Here is a 15,821-nt window from a genome sequence, read left to right as displayed (position 1 = left end):
AGCCGTCCATAACTGCGGAAGTGTTGTCAATGTAGGATTTTGTGCACGAGCTGATCTCACGATTATGTCCCATAAATGATCGATGGGATTCATGCTGGGCGATCTGGATGGTTAAATTATTCAGTCAGTGATCGACTGAGTTGGACCAGAGGACCGACTCCATTCCATGTAAACACAGCCCACATCATTGTGGAGTCACCAGCAGCGTGCGCAGTGTCTTGTTGACACTGCTCCACACTCGAATCCTATCGTCAGCTCTTAGCAAATGAAACTGGGGGTTCAGGTCGCGGTTTTCCACATGTCTAGGGTCCGACCGATATAACGACAAGCCAGGAGATTTCGTGCTGCTAGCAAAGGCACTCGCGTCAGTCGCCGTACGTCCCACGTCGATTTCTGAAGTTATTTCACGCGATGGTGCTTGTCTGTCATCACTGACAACTCTACCGAAACGCCGCTGTTCTCGGTCGTAAGTGAAAGCAATCGGCGATTGCGTTGTCCATTGTGAAACGTAATGCTTGAAATTTGGTATTGTCTGCACATTATTGAAACTGATGATTGCGCAGTACTGAATTCCCTAACGGTTTCCGAAATGGAATGTCCCATTCCGCGTTCCGCGTGCGGCCGTGATTACAATACTGGCCATTAAAATTGCTACACCAAGAAGAAATGCAGATGATAAACGGGTATTCATTGGACACATATCTTTTATTAGAACTGACGTGTGATTACATTTTCACGCAATTTGGGTGCATATATCCTGAGAAATCAGTACCCAGAACAACCACTTCTGACCGTAATAACGGCCTTGATACACCTGGGCATTGAGTCAAACAGAGCTTGGATGGCGTGTACAGGTACAGTTGCCCATGCAGCTTCAACACGATACCACAGTTCATCAAGAGGTTCGTCGTTGAGTACACCATCGAAGGCGCTCCTGTGTGTGATGCAGCGTCAAGGGTAACCGCAGCCATGGTCTCCGAGCTGATAGTCCATGTTGCTGCAAACGCCATCGAACTGTTCGTGCAGATGGTTGTTATCTTGCAAACGTCGTCATCTGTTGACTCAGGGATCGAGACGTGGCTGCACGTTCCGTTACAGCCATGCGGATAAGATGCCTGTCATCTCGACTGCTAGTGATACGAGGCCGTTGAGATCCATCACAGCGTTCCGTATTACCCTCCTGAACCCACCGATTCCATATTCTGCTATCAGTCATTAGATGTCCAACGCGAGCAGCAATGTCGCGATACGTTAAACCGCAATCGCGATACGCTACAACACGACCTTGATCAAAGTCGGAAACGTGGTGGTACGCATTTCTCCTTCTTACACGTGACATCACAACAACGTTTCACCAGGCAACGCCGGTGAACTGCTGTTTGTGTATGAGAAATCGGTTGGAAGTTTCCTCATGTCAGCACGTTGTAGGTGTCACCGGCACCAGCCTTCTTGAGTGAATGCTCTGTAAAGCTAATCATTTGCGTATCACAACATCTTCCTGTCGGTTAAATTTCCCGTCTGTAGCACGTCATCTTCGTGGAGTAGCAATTTTAATGGGCAGTAGTGTACTTCAGAAACCTTTTTACACGGATCAACTGAGTACAAATGACAGCTCCGTCAATGCACTGCCCTTTTACACCTCGTGTAAGCGACAGTACAGCCATTCGTAACTGTGCATATCGCTAACGCATGACTTTTTTCACCTCGTGGTACTCATGAAGGCACAAGTAACGTTGAAGCAGGCGTATAAACAGCCACTCTATGACAGTACCGCCGTCCGTAAATGTGCATATCGCTAACCCACGACTTTTTTCACCTCGGGGTACTCATGAAGGCACAAGTAACATTGAAGCAGGCGTATAAACAGCCACTCTATCAATGGATGCTAGCTAAAGAGCAGTAGGACTGTGCATTACCTCACTGGCTGTGCATAAGACTTCAAAGGCCATCCTAGACCTAGTTGGACGCCTGCCTCTTCTGTATTATGTCTGGAAAATTGTTGGGTCGTCCATTATTCGCTGAAGGCCCGCCGCGGTCGCTTGGCGTGTCGTAAGCACGCGGTTAAGGCCCAGCCTTCACGCCTGCTGAGCAGCGCGTTTCCACGGCTGACTCACGACGAGAACACGGCAAGACTGCCACTCCAGGAACACGCGTCTGTTGTTGCCAGTGCGACTAAGCTAAGGTATGAAGGATTACTTCCACTGGCGGATGTGCCTTAAGGTATGTTTATATTGTTCAGCAGACAACACCATCTGCATAATCTATGCAAAGCATTTCATTACAGACCACTGTCGATTAATTCAGAAAGAACAATTTTCTTCTACAGGTGTTTACCTAACTCACATTTTATTTAATTCTAGTTCATTTCGTGGCATAACTTTTTGCAGTGTGATGTTAGGGGGGAAAGCTGAAGATTATGTACACAGATCAGATAAGTGATGGTGAGGTAACGTAAAGCTGTCACTGACCAAGTGATTTACTGGGCGTTGTCGTATTGGAGATGGTATACATTTGCCGTCCTCCGATTTGTGAGCTGACGCACGCAGCCAGTTACATGGGGGCCTTCAGTTCCACGTGAACTTCCAACCACGGTGCTACTTGGCACTTCTCACGTATGCAAAATGTTCAAATGTGTGTTAATTCCTAATGGACCAAACTGCTGTACTCATCGGTCCCTAGACTTACACACTACTTAAACTAACTTATGCTAAGAACAACAAACACACCCATGCCCGAGGGAGGACTCGAACCTACGGCGGGAGGGGCCCTCACGTATACAAATCGTTACCAAAGGTGAATGAAGCAAGTAATGACAGAAAAAAAGACGTGGGGTATAGTCTGGAAACAGATGGAGGAACCCCCGTATCACTAGCGGCCAGCGCTAACTGTTGAACCACAGAATCGGTTCATCAATCGAATTGAGTATGCAAGAGATTAATGGCACAACTTGAGTGAAAGAAAGGACAGGTTGACAGAAGCACAGATCCAGGGGTGCTAAGCAATATCATCGTTTCGTTTTGAAGCTCTAACAGTAGCTGTTTTTTTTTTTCAGACAAAATTGTAGGATTTCAGGTCCGCTTATTATACAAACAAGAAGTCTTTCTGTGATTATCTAAACTTTCCTGTACTATTACCTGATATCATTCTTGTAGGTCTGCAGCCGGTTTATGCAGTCAATGGGATACAGTATTCCAGAGCTCCGTCTGGGCACCAACTTCAGGTATGAACTGATTCCCACCGTCAGCGACGTATAAATGTGCCGTCGTTCACGGTATGAATCGGTTCTGGCGAGATTAGCGAATGCGAGTTTTCACCTCGAGACGGCGCCCGCATTGACCCCTTAAATATTGAGTCAAGACGATTGTTCGGTCCGGCTGCAGGACCAAGAACATTATCAGCTAATCGTTTTACTGCCCGAACGCGTGTAGGCACCTTTAGGTTGCTTTTATTTAGGTCTGCAAATTTTCAAACATATTTTAAGAAATAACTGTGGGAACGTAAATTAGTCCTAAAAGCATTTTATGTCTGTTGTGATTATTTCCTTGTTGTTTAGTAGTAGGTTCTGTAGGGCCTTGTTTATTATATTAAAAAAAATGGTTCAAATGGCTCTGAGCACTATGGGACTCAACATCTTAGGTCATAAGTCCCCTAGAACTTAGAACTACTTAAACCTAACTAACCTAAGGACATCACACACACCCATGCCCGAGGCAGGATTCGAACCTGCGACCGTAGCAGTCTATTATATATATGCTAAGAAATGGCGTTCTGTGAGTTTGGATGCCTAGTCAGCAAATCAGTTTTACGTTTAAACGAGAATTGCGTATCAAGAGACCTGTCATTCATCAAGGAAGTTTTATGGAATATTCTGCCAGCTTTTTGACAAAAAGACATATTAAAAACTTGAATACGCAGTATTAATGTTCCACAATAGTGTTTATTTAATAGTTTGTTACGATACGAAATGTATTCTCCATAGAGGTACAAAAAACAGAAAACTAAAATTACTCGAAATTCTGGCCATTAATAGACACGAATCAGAGTATCCGGACCTGGTCCTTAATGACCAAACACAGTTCACTTAGTCATCCTTACTAAAGTAGCAGCAGCCAGTTACTGCTTCTCTCACACCCAAATTTCACAGACTGCTTTCTCCACCGCCCCCTCCTTATTTCGGCCTGTTTATAAGTTTATCCATATAACATAGTGACCTGTACCATTACTCTCTTTTACAGCATATTTGGCTGATACATTCACGTAGTTTTAATATTTGAATATACTGTGATATAAGCTTTATTTGCTTAGAGTCTCTTGGGGTATTACGCCATGCTTCCGTTTTCTATCGATATATTCATAAAATGTATCATATCTTTGTACAACAATCTTTGCACAGCTAGGAACTTCCGCTGAAGATGTGTGGACTGTTTAGTTTCAAGTTACCTGAGGATAGCCTAAGAAGCCGAAAGCCGGTTCATAATAAACTATTAAATATGTATAATTGTGGTACATTAATGCTGTGTATTCAAGTTTTTAACATCAAGGTACGGTTAACTTACTAATGGATGAATAAGTGCTTGTGTTTGTGTGTGTGTGTGTGTGTGTGTGTGTGTGTATGTGTGGAGAGAGGGAGGGAGAGAGAGAGAGAGAGAGAGAGAGAGAGAGAGAGAATATTAGGGGAATTTTAGAGAGAGGCCTATATTTGAGCGGGCCGTGGTGGCCGCGCGGTTCTAGGCGCTACAGTCTGGAACCGCGCGACCGCTACAGTCGCATGTTCGAGTCCTGCCTCGGGCATGGATGTGTGTGATGCCCTTAGGTTAGTTAGGTTTAAGTAGTTCTAAGTTCTAGGTGACTGATGTCCTCAGAAGTTAAGTCTCATAGTGCTCAGAGCCATTTGAACCATTTTAGTTCAGTATACAGGTTCAAACTGATGTAGTGTCCAGGAATTAAGTGGAGATGAACAGACTTGAGCAGTCTAGATTAAAGTGGAAAGCTACATCGAGACAAGCTGCAACCTCAAATGATGCTTATGTTAAACGTGCGGAGACTTGCTTCGGGAACTCTGACGGTCTTACTGTCTCCAATAGAATGACGATTTGTACCTGGAGGCAGATTTGTTTTTCGTCGTTGGCTGTGTTTAATTTTCGAACGTTTCGGCGGGCAGAGAGCTGACATCTTCAGGTGTGTGTTGCAGCGCGCGATGGGCGGGACGGCGCGGGTGCTGGGGCTGCTGGCGGCCGCCTGCTGGCTGTGGCGGGCCAGCGCCCACGTGGCGCTCACCTTCCCGCCGGCCAGGAGGTACGCCCTCGACTTCCTCGACTCCTCGCGCACCAGGCCGCCCTGCGGAATGCCCAGAGGTAAGCACGCAGCGCGCAGCGCGCGCTCTGGACAGCAGCTAGACTACAAGAAAATGCAGACCAACTAACGGTAGGACAGACTCGCGGAACTGAAGTTTTCGTAAACATGTTTACTGACTAAGGGTTGTGTGAAAGATAATACACGTCAAACTGCGTCCAGATATAGTTAAATTTTAGTAACTGAAAGTGTTTAAAGCTTATTTCAGATGCCCTCATAGCCGAAACCGCCAAGTCGCTCGCGGGTGTAACATCTCGTTTCCTAGCCGGGCCTGTGTGGCCACTGGCTACGACAGGGTCGTGTCTCTGCCTCCGTGGATTTTCAGATCGTGGCGTTTCCTACCATTGTGTGGGTGCTGCAGGTGCCATGGAACTTCCGACCAGCCACTTTTATACCGTTGTATTTCCGACGGGAGACTCCTTCACTAATGCGTCTTCCTGTGGCTATTCGATTACTCTGTTGGCAACAAATCACTTGATGAAACAGTAACTACCGTACAGCGCCTAGGAGGAACTATTCGGAGCGACCTAAAGTGAAATGAGCGCAAAAAGTCGAGGAAAAGATGATGCCAGGCTGAAATTTTTTGGGAGAAATGGAAATTTAATTCATCCCCGAAAGAGGAGTGGTCTGCAGAACACTTCTAATGCCAATTATTGGTCACTTCTCCGGAACCCTTACCAGGTTTCAGAAAGATGCAATAGTGAATGGCGCGTTTCGTCACGGGATTGCTCAATCGGCGGGTGAGCGATGCGGAGATGCGTAATTAGCGACATTGGCAGACGCTACTACACTCAAGCTCATAAATTAAGGATAATTGTAGATTGTGGTGCCACACAACGTGGCACTACACAAAACTGGCGCTAATAGCAAAGGCACATAGGGAACACACACGACACAGATCTGTAAGTCCACGGCATTGGCGGTAAGTTGAGAAAACCGTCCCGAAACACATGTGCTGTAAAACGCCACTGTTTCTTGCACATGTACCCCGACGTCAATATGGAATATGATCACCATGCACACGTACACAGGCCGCACAACGGGTTGGTATACTCTGGACCAGGTGGTCGAGCAGCTGCTGGGGTACAGCCTCCCATTCTTGCACCAGTGCCTGTCGGAGCTCCCGAAGTGTCCCGGGGATTTGAAGACGTGCAGTGGTACGTCGACCGAGAGCACCCCACATGTGCTCGATGGGGTTTAGGTCTGGAGAACAGGCAGGCCACTCCATTCGCCTGATATCTTCTGTTTCAAGGTACTCCATCATGATGGCAGCTCCGTGGGGCCGTGCGTTATCATCCATCAGGAGGAAGGAGGGACCCACTGCACCCCTGAAAAGGCGGATATACTGGTGCAAAATGATGTCCCGATACACCTGACCTGTTACAGTTCCTCTGCCAAAGACATGCAGGGGTGTACGTGCACCAATCATAATCCCACCCCACACCATCAAACCATGACCTCCATACAGGTCCCTTTCAAGGACATTAAGGGGTTGATATCTGGTTCGTGGTTCACGACAGATGAAAACCCAGCGAGAATCACATTTCATACTATACTTGGACTCGTCCTTGAACATAACCTGGGACCTCTATTCCAAAGACCATTCGCTGTGTTTTTGACAACATGCTTTACGGGCTCTCTTGTGGCCAGGGGTCAGTGGAATGCACCTTGCAGGTCTCCGAGCGAATAAACCATGTCTGTTCAGTCGTCTGTAGACTGTGTGCCTGGAGAACTGTTCCAGGACCCGAGCAAGACTACCTGGAGTACTCCGTGGCCGTCTGCGGGCACTGATGGTGAGATATCGGTCATCTTGTGGTGTTGTACACTGTGGATTGCCCGTACAGCAGCGCCTGGACTCGTTTCCTGTCTGCTGGAATCTTTGCCATAATCTTCAGATCACACTTTGTGGCACACGGAGGGCCCGTGCTACGACCTGCTGTGTTTGACCAGTCTCCAGTCACCCTAGTATTCTACCCACATAACGTCATCAATATGTGTTCTTTGAGCCATTTTCAACACACTGTCATCATTAGCACGTCTGAAAACGTCTGCACACTTACTCGCTGCACCGTACTCTGACATAAACCAACATAACTCTGCATATATGTGGACTGCTGCCAGCGCCACTGTGCGACGACCGCAGGTCAAATGCACCGTATGGTCATACCCAAAGGTGATTTAAACCCGAAAATCGCCCACCAGAGCGTTGTTTCACCATGTATCAGCAATATCCTTAATTTATGAGCATGAGTGTAGAAAGGCGTTCTGCATCACGAAGAGATTTACTATTGAAATTCGGGTTTTTGTTTTTTTATGTTGTACTAGACGCAAGAACAGCCGGCCAACAGGTTACTTCCTCCCACATATATCTCGCCAAGTGACTACAACGAGCTACGACGAGAATACTGGACGAATTAAGAGGGACATTCGGTAATTGAAGAGATAGATTGTTGTGGAAAAAAACTGTATTTTTAGAAAATAGGACTTCTACTACGTCTCAACATAATCTCCACCATTATTAATACACTTTTCTCACCGATGAACTAATTATTTTATGTGTGATACGTCTTTTTCTCGTTGTTTGAGCACATTGCCACAAATTCTTCCACCTTCCTTTTTTTTGGACTCTAGCTCAGAATAGTGAATCCAAGTTTCATCGTACTTTAAAATACGTTTTAGAAAAGGGTGATCTTCCCTTTCATAGCGTTCTTTCAGGTCTGTACACGCACCTTGGGTCTTGTTTTCTTATGTTGTTGCGTTAACTTTTTCCGCACCCATCTTGCACTTGTTTTGCTGAACTCGAGCTAGTTACTGACAAAGTTATGAACTGTGGCAATACTCACTGCAACTGTTTTTGCCATATATTCTACCATAGCACGACGGTCCTCCCGAATAGTGTCGTCAATACGAGAGTTAACACCAGCTGATTGCTCAGGAGCCACAGCGGTTCGACCGTTTTTGAACTGATCCATCACTTACAAAAATTCACGCGGTTCACACAACTTTCACTTTATTGTAAAATCATTCGCGAAAAGATTTTAACCAGTTTTCCACCTGCAGAAAAAAACTGGATCACTGAACATTGTTTAGCTAATACGGAAACTTGAAGGGAGACACGCCATCATTATATGCAAACTTCGGGTTGTAAACAAAACAATTTTTAAGCGTCAGCTCTTCTCAGCTCATCCGTGTGATGCCAAACTGACGTCATGAAAGCACAAAACTCCTGCTACAAACTGTTTCATTTCTACATCCATTTGTCTCTCTAATTACTGAATGTCGTTCGTACAACTCAGACGCACGCTTACAATCATTCGTCCCAAGTGCCATTCGCGAATGGTACGGCGAAGGAGGAAAAAAATCCACCCCACACCATTTGGAGACTTGTGGGACGTCGATGTAGTCTCCGAGGACTCCAAGTTTTATAGCCTTAGTTTATGAGAATGTTGAGAGAAGCTGTTCTTGATTGTGTGTCGCGAATAAAAGCTGAAATCCTTCTGCGATGCGTTATTCATTGGCGAGGAGGTCGCGGGAATACTGAGAGGCCAGCCTGTGGTCATAACTTCGTAGTTAGTGGTGGTTGCGGCGGCCACCTGCAGAGGCGCTGCGCGACCTTGGCTGCCACCAGCGTCCCGCGCCCTTGCCACTCACTTATTAGCACCGCGACGCACGCCGCCGTTAATTTACGGCCAGCCAGACATGTGGCCAGCGTCGCTCCCGTTGTGCACCTGTTCTCCGCGACCAGACCACATTGGCTGCGAACAACGCGGATTCTGGAAGGAAAAGGGGAGATTTATTTGGGTAGGTTCCGTTTCGACATCAGCACGAGATACTTTTTAATTTTTTAATAAAACTAAACAGTATGCCCTTTGCTATTAACCTAACATGACCTATACTGAGGTGTTATAAAACCACTAGAAAATAGAAAAAAATAAGATCAGTTCGCTGTCATAGAAAAAAAGAGTTCAGATATGAGAAATTCTTGGATAATTTTGTTCCAACTCTACGAAGATTTCCTGCAGCACCCAAGATGACACCAGGTTGTCACGGTGATGCAGTGAAAAGGCAATACGGGAAATTATGAAGATGCTTGAATCCTAAGATGCTCTTGTTCTGATTTGTAGATGTAAAACATTACCATATTTTATTGTTTTATTATCCCTGATATTCAGAAGGATGTAGGTTGCAGTAGGTACAGGGAGATGAAGAAGCTTGCATAGGATAGGGTAGCATGGAGAGCTGCACCAAACCAGTCTCTGGACTGAAGACCACAACAGCAAACAACAACAACATGTCAGTGATAGATTATACACTATTGTAGTTGAAATGTCATTAAAATTTGTGGTTGACACCAAGCAATGCACTATGTCACCAAAGGTATGTAGACACGTATTGTTTTGTATTGTATCGATTTGGGGACCTAGAAACTGTGGAGAGGCTTCGTCCCCGCCATAGCCCTCTGTGGTTCATAACCCCACAACAGGCTACAGCAGTCCACTCACCCAACCGTCGCTCCATACCGAACCCAAGGTTATTGTGTGGTTCGGGCCCCAGAGGACCCTCCCCCGGAACGTCTCACACCAGACGAGTGTAACCCCAGTGTTAGAGTAATTATGGCGTACATATACGTGGAGACAGTGTTTGCACAGCAACCACCGACATAGTGTGACTGAGGAGGAATAGGGGAATCAGCCCACATTCGCCGAGACAGATGGAAAACCGCCTTAAAAACCAACCACAGATTGAAACTTGAAACTTCCTGGTAGATTAAAACTGTGCGCCTGACCGAGACTCGAACTCGGGACCTTTGCCTTTCGCGGGCAAAGCATCCCCCAGGCTTTGGCTGAGCTATCTCTCCGCAATATCCTATCTTTCAGAAGTGCCAGTTCTGCAAGACTCGCAGGAGAGCTTCTGTAGAGTTTGGAATGTAGAACACGAGGTATTGGCAAAAGTGAAGCTGTGAGGGCGGGGCGTGAGTCGTGCTTGGGTAACTCAAATGGTACAGTACTTGCCCGCGAAAGGCAAAGGTCCCGAGTTTGAGTCTCAGTCCGGCACACAGTTTCTATCTGCCAGGAAGTTTGATATCAGCGCACACTCCGCTGCAGAGTGAAAATCACATTCTGGCATCCATAGACTGGCTGGCACACCGGACCTCGACATTAATCCGCCAGGCGGTTTCGTGCCGGGGACTGGCACGCTCTCCCGCCCCGAAAGCAGTGCGTTAGACCGCTTGGCTAACCGGGCGGGATGACACCTATTAGTGGATATTAATAAACGGTGTGTTCACTCTTCGCCTCTATGAGTGCTTGAACTCTGCTTCAGACAGTTGCAATGAGGTGCCTGTATGCCTGTTGAGAAGTGACAGCTGGTTATTCGTCAAGAGCCGGATCCAGATGTTGGACTTTCTAACTCATTCCAAAGGTGTTCCTTAAGTTTCTGGTAGGAACTCTGGGAGCTCATCGATTTCATGAATCGTGTCAACAGACCATGGCCTCACAAATGCTGCTTTATGAAAGGGTGCGTTTTCTTGCTGATGCTAACAACCGTACCGAGCGGGGCAGCGCAGTGGTTAGTACACTGTTATCCGGGAGGACGACGGTTCAAACCCGCTTCCCTAAATCGCTTGAGGCAAATGCCGGGAGGGTTACTTCGATAGCATCCGGCCGCTTTCCATCGTTCCCTAATCGGAGCTCTGTCCTTAATGAGTTCGCCATCTCCTCCTCCTCGTCTACCTCCACGAACAACCGTCTACTGTCCTTAATGAGTTCGCCATCTCCTCCTCCTCGTCTACCTCCACGAACAACCGTCTACTGTCCGCCATGCACAGTGCTGTAAAACGTGTTTGTATTCTTCCACATTTAGCGTTTTGTTAAGCGCCATAAGAGAAGTAAACTTCAATCACGAGAAACACTCCGATACTGTAACACCAACTCTCCGGACTTCATTGTTGGTAATGCGCACGATGGCAGGTAACATTCTCCAGGTGTTCTCCAAATCCAAAGCCCTCCATCGGGTTTCCATTGGGTGTGATACATCACACAACTTCGCGTTTCCACTTCACAATCGCAACACCAACAGTCGATCTGGGCGGCTTTACAAGGACTGAAATATTCTTGATCGATTTGTTACTCTGGTGAAGTCCTGTGACTAGTCAATGTCGAAATCACTGAGCTCTCGTGTCCGACTCTTTTTGCTCTTACTGCTTCTCTGCTGACAACTCAATACACCCCGCCCTCTTTTGTATCACCAGGTCTGCCTTTAGTGCCATCTGATCAGTGCATGTTGTATCAGTGACTAAGACGTGAGTTCCCTATCACGCTCCTCGACCACTGTAGCACTGTTCTGGCCTGATGACACAGACTTCTATCTTGCTAGAAGATGCCATCCCCGTCAGGGAAGACATCACACATGAACAGATGCAAGTGGTCCGCAATAATGTGTAGCCCATGTGCGAATGCATGCTTTCGCGGCGATATCAGTTAATAAAACATTATCGGGTTTCAAGACGCGTCAAGTGATTTACTGTCCACGAGCTTTCGGTAGAGATCTCCTCTGCCATTGTGAAGTGGATGATATTTGACGATGGGAGAGGAGATCACTGCCGAAAGCTCGTGGGCAGTAAAACCACTTGACGCAGCTTGAAACCCGATAATGTTTTATTAATGTGTAGTCCATATGTGTCGTGCTTCCTTCGATTTATACCCAACGCCCTTGGAAGCCAGATGAATGTCTCCTATAGCGTAATACTATTTCCAGAGGCCTGTGCCAATGACGCGGCGCATATTTGGAGCATCCGTTCTCCTGGATAATGGGATAATCGGAGCCACGACCAAAGTGTAACAAGAAACATGATTCATCCGGCCACACGACACATTTCAATTGGTCCTCCGCGGTCCAATCTCCTCTGTAAACTTAATTAACGTTGTCTTTGAGTCAACATGAAGTCTGCTGCGGAGCCAGGAATCCGACACTGTGCTCCGAAACACTTGCTCCTGCACCGGCTTTCCGCTCTGTCGCCAGATCGGCGCTTGCCCTACTGTCTAGACCGGACAATTTTACGACCTCCACGTTCGATGATGAGGCATGGACGTTCAACACACTCTCGCCTACTCTTGGTTTCACCGTCTGCCAACCACTTTCCGTAGATATTGATGACAGTAACACATGAACGACCGAATAGCTTCTCCGTTTCCGAGATTTTCGTTCCCAGGCGCCGGGCCACAATAATCTGGCCTTTGTCAGAGACAGTGGCATTTCCCCATTTGAGACCCATGTCGCCACAGACATGTTTCCCAATTCGTCTCTGATCCGCTTGCGTACTTTCCTTACTACGTCAGGAGTCGGCAACCAGTCTCGCGTCGGACATTGGTCATCATGTTGTGGCTCATCAGTGGATCGCTGCCAGTCTACTGAGACACGTTCAGGTACCTCAGTGCCGTGAAATACTCTTTTAACCAAAACAAAAGCTTGTAAATGTCCGAATTTTATAAGACCATTAAAACTATGTCGATTGTGCCGGGTTTCAGCTTGGGTGCATCCAGTTTACATACTGCGAAACGACTTACAGTAAGTTATTAGACAATTCTCTATGCTACCAAAGGAAAGAGGAAATCCGCTGTGGATTCGTAGTAGGCGCCATTCCCTCTTTTGCCCGAAACGGCTCTTGATCGGTCGCAAGTAACTGAACAGCAGTGCATCTTTATTATATAACCCCAAATGGGATGTCCTGGTCAATCAAGCCATACGATCATTTTTGTTCTTAATGTTGCAGATGTAGTGCTGGTTTGTTATAAGACAGTGGGATTACATTGTGCTGAACTCTAGACACACAGATCATATAATGTAAGCTTTCACGGCTGGTACTGATATCACTTGAAACTTCCGGGCTATTAGGCCGTGGTCGATGTATAAAACTTTCTCCTAACGTGGCTCTTAGCCATTTTACCTCAGAAGATGTCTGCAGCAGTCGGAGAGGAAACGTTAGGAGAAAGTTTTATACATCGACCACGGCCTAAGAGCCCGGAAGTTTTAAGTGACGTCTAGGCACAGAGTCATCTAACTCCAGCACAACATTAACATTGTCCCTTAAAAATAGCGAACGTGTGCTGGACGCCATTCGGCACTGAGAACTAATTTACTTGCCGCTATTAGTGATTTAGCAATCAACCCCCTCCCCCCCCTCCGGGACCCCACCCTCGCACACACACACACACACACACACACACACACACATACTCATCTGTGACCCTATCAATGTAAGTACCCATGATCGAGTTCTTACGCACTATAGTTCGGTAGCGCTCGTCTGCAAAGGAAGGAGAATTAGCAGTGCTAAGTTATTAATTATCTACATGAGTGAAATTTATCAAAAGCCAGTTAGAGTGACCAAGTATATGAGGCGTTCTTACGCACTATAGTTCGGTAGCGCTCGTCTGCAAAGGAAGGAGAATTAGCAGTGCTAAGTTATTAATTATCTACGTGAGTGAAATTTATCAAAAGCCAGTTAGAGTGACCAAGTATATGAGGCGTTCCTGCTGAGTGAAGTCTTACAAGACATAGCCACCAGAACTAACAAGATCCTCATATTCCGTTCCAGTATACCGTAATAACGGCTTTGGACCTCTCGCGCTGTTATACGCGTTATTAGAAGAATCAGAACTGACCATCAGCACAGTATGTAGTCCGTGAAGCTCGCTAATTGCTCTATGATGTAGTTAGTGGGCAGACTTCAAAACAAACCGTAAAGATGAGTTTTGAGGGCACCATCATCTAGATCTACATGTCTACTCTGCAATTCACACTCAAGTGTTCTGCAGAGGGTTCATCGAAGCGCATTCAGACTATGTCTCTAGCAACGAAACTTCCTGGCAGATTAAAACTGTGTGCCCGACCGAGACTCGAACTCGGGACCTTTGCCTTCCGGGCAAGTGCTCTACCATCTGAGCTACCGAAGCAGGACTCACGCCCGGCCCTCACAGCTTTACTTCTGCCAGTATCTCGTCTCCTACCTTCCAAAGGTCCCGAGTTCGAGTCTCGGTCGGGCACATAGTTTTAATCTGCCAGGAAGTTTAATATCAGCGCACACTCCGCTGCAGAGTGAAAATCTCATTATGTCTCTAGCGTTCCACATTCGAAAAGCGTGCGGAAGAAACAACCAGTTCGATCGTACCGTGCGAGCTCTAATATCTCTTCCGTTATTATAATGATGATTTCTCCCTACATATGTGCGAGTCAAAAAAAAAAAATATTTTCGCATTCGGATGAGAAAGTTGGTGTCTGGAGTCCTCTCGTTTCCAGAAATCGACGTGCACTGTATACTGTCTGGTATTGTCATCCATGAAAATGAAGTTAGCGGCGAATGCGCCCCCCGAAAATACGCACGTGGGGAAGGGTACAGTGCCGGCCGGTGTGGCAGAGCGGTTCTAGGCGCTTCAGTCTGGAAGCGCGCGATCGCTACGGTTCGACCCCATCCTAGGGCTTGGATGTGTGTAATGTCCTTAGGTTAGTTAGGTTTAAGTAGTTCCAAGTTCTAGGGGATGACGACCTCAGCTGTTAAGTCCCATAGTGCTCAGAACCATTTGAACCATTTTTGAAGGGTACAGTGGACGCGGACGAGTGAGTGTTTTCCATATTATACCTGCTCATGCCGTAAAATCTGGACCACCAAAACGATCATATTCAGGAAAGGTTGATGGTTGCATTACTTCTTCCCACCTCTCGCCATACACGGATACGTCCACCATTGTGGAACATGGCACATCCTAAGATGTGCTGCCTGGGCGTACTGCCACATCTTTGAACGCGGAACACTCACCAGTCATTGTTGTTGGGACACTGTTCACATTCCCTTATGCGTCCGTTCAGGAGGCGTTCGCCCCGATTTCATTTTTACGATTGGAACGCGCGACTGCATCGAACAGCGCAGGTGAAGTTCTTGTAACGAGAGGATATTTTAGGAATGGTCTGGCCTGCCCTTCCTCTCGACTTAAGTCCCATTGAGCACGTGTGGAAGGCGTTGGGGAGACGTTTGTAGCGCGCCAGATGCACCAACGACCATTCAGCAGTTTGTAAAAGCGTGGTGGTGCAGAAATAGAAGGCCCTGCCGCAAGAGCTGCTTACCGACCTTGTGGCCAGAACTGGTGGACGTTGCAGAGCATGAGTTGCCGTCCGTGGTGATCAGAAACGCTGTTAAGAACCATGTCCCAACTTTTCTAATGGTCAGGGGACCATCATGAATTGCGGAGACTGCAGCGTGAATATTGACCTTGAATACAAGTGTCGTCTCAGTTCGGCTCATTGCATATCTCTTTCAATTACCGTCTATAGTATACTTTGGTACTTTTTTCTATATATGGTCCAAATTCCATCGACCTAATTTACTTTGCAGTATCACATCTTGTAAAAGTTACTTTCGTTCTTAAGTTTTGCACACTAGTGTATTAAGATGTCATCACAATATCTGATACAAT

The 15,821-nt window shown here is 46.7% G+C and overlaps 1 protein-coding gene across 7 annotated transcripts in view; it reads left to right on the top strand.

The window, feature by feature from the left end:
- LOC126272819 (uncharacterized) overlaps positions 1-15,821 on the top strand; it is a 468,602-nt gene that overhangs the window by 197,774 nt on the left and 255,007 nt on the right. For 5 of the 7 annotated variants that reach the window (XM_049976008.1, XM_049976014.1, XM_049976010.1 and 2 more), the window contains exon 2: positions 5,192-5,354. In XM_049976008.1, coding sequence (XP_049831965.1) covers positions 5,198-5,354 — 157 coding nt within the window. In that variant the 5' untranslated portion in view covers positions 5,192-5,197. Of the gene's footprint in view, positions 1-5,178; positions 5,355-15,821 lie in introns of all 7 variants that reach the window. The other 2 variants (XM_049976009.1, XM_049976015.1) reach the window with 1 other exon arrangement.

This window comes from Schistocerca gregaria, chromosome 5 (assembly GCF_023897955.1).
Source record: "Schistocerca gregaria isolate iqSchGreg1 chromosome 5, iqSchGreg1.2, whole genome shotgun sequence".
In the NCBI taxonomy this organism is placed as follows: Eukaryota; Metazoa; Arthropoda; class Insecta; order Orthoptera; family Acrididae; genus Schistocerca; species Schistocerca gregaria.
This window is presented reverse-complemented; position numbering and strand designations above follow the sequence as displayed.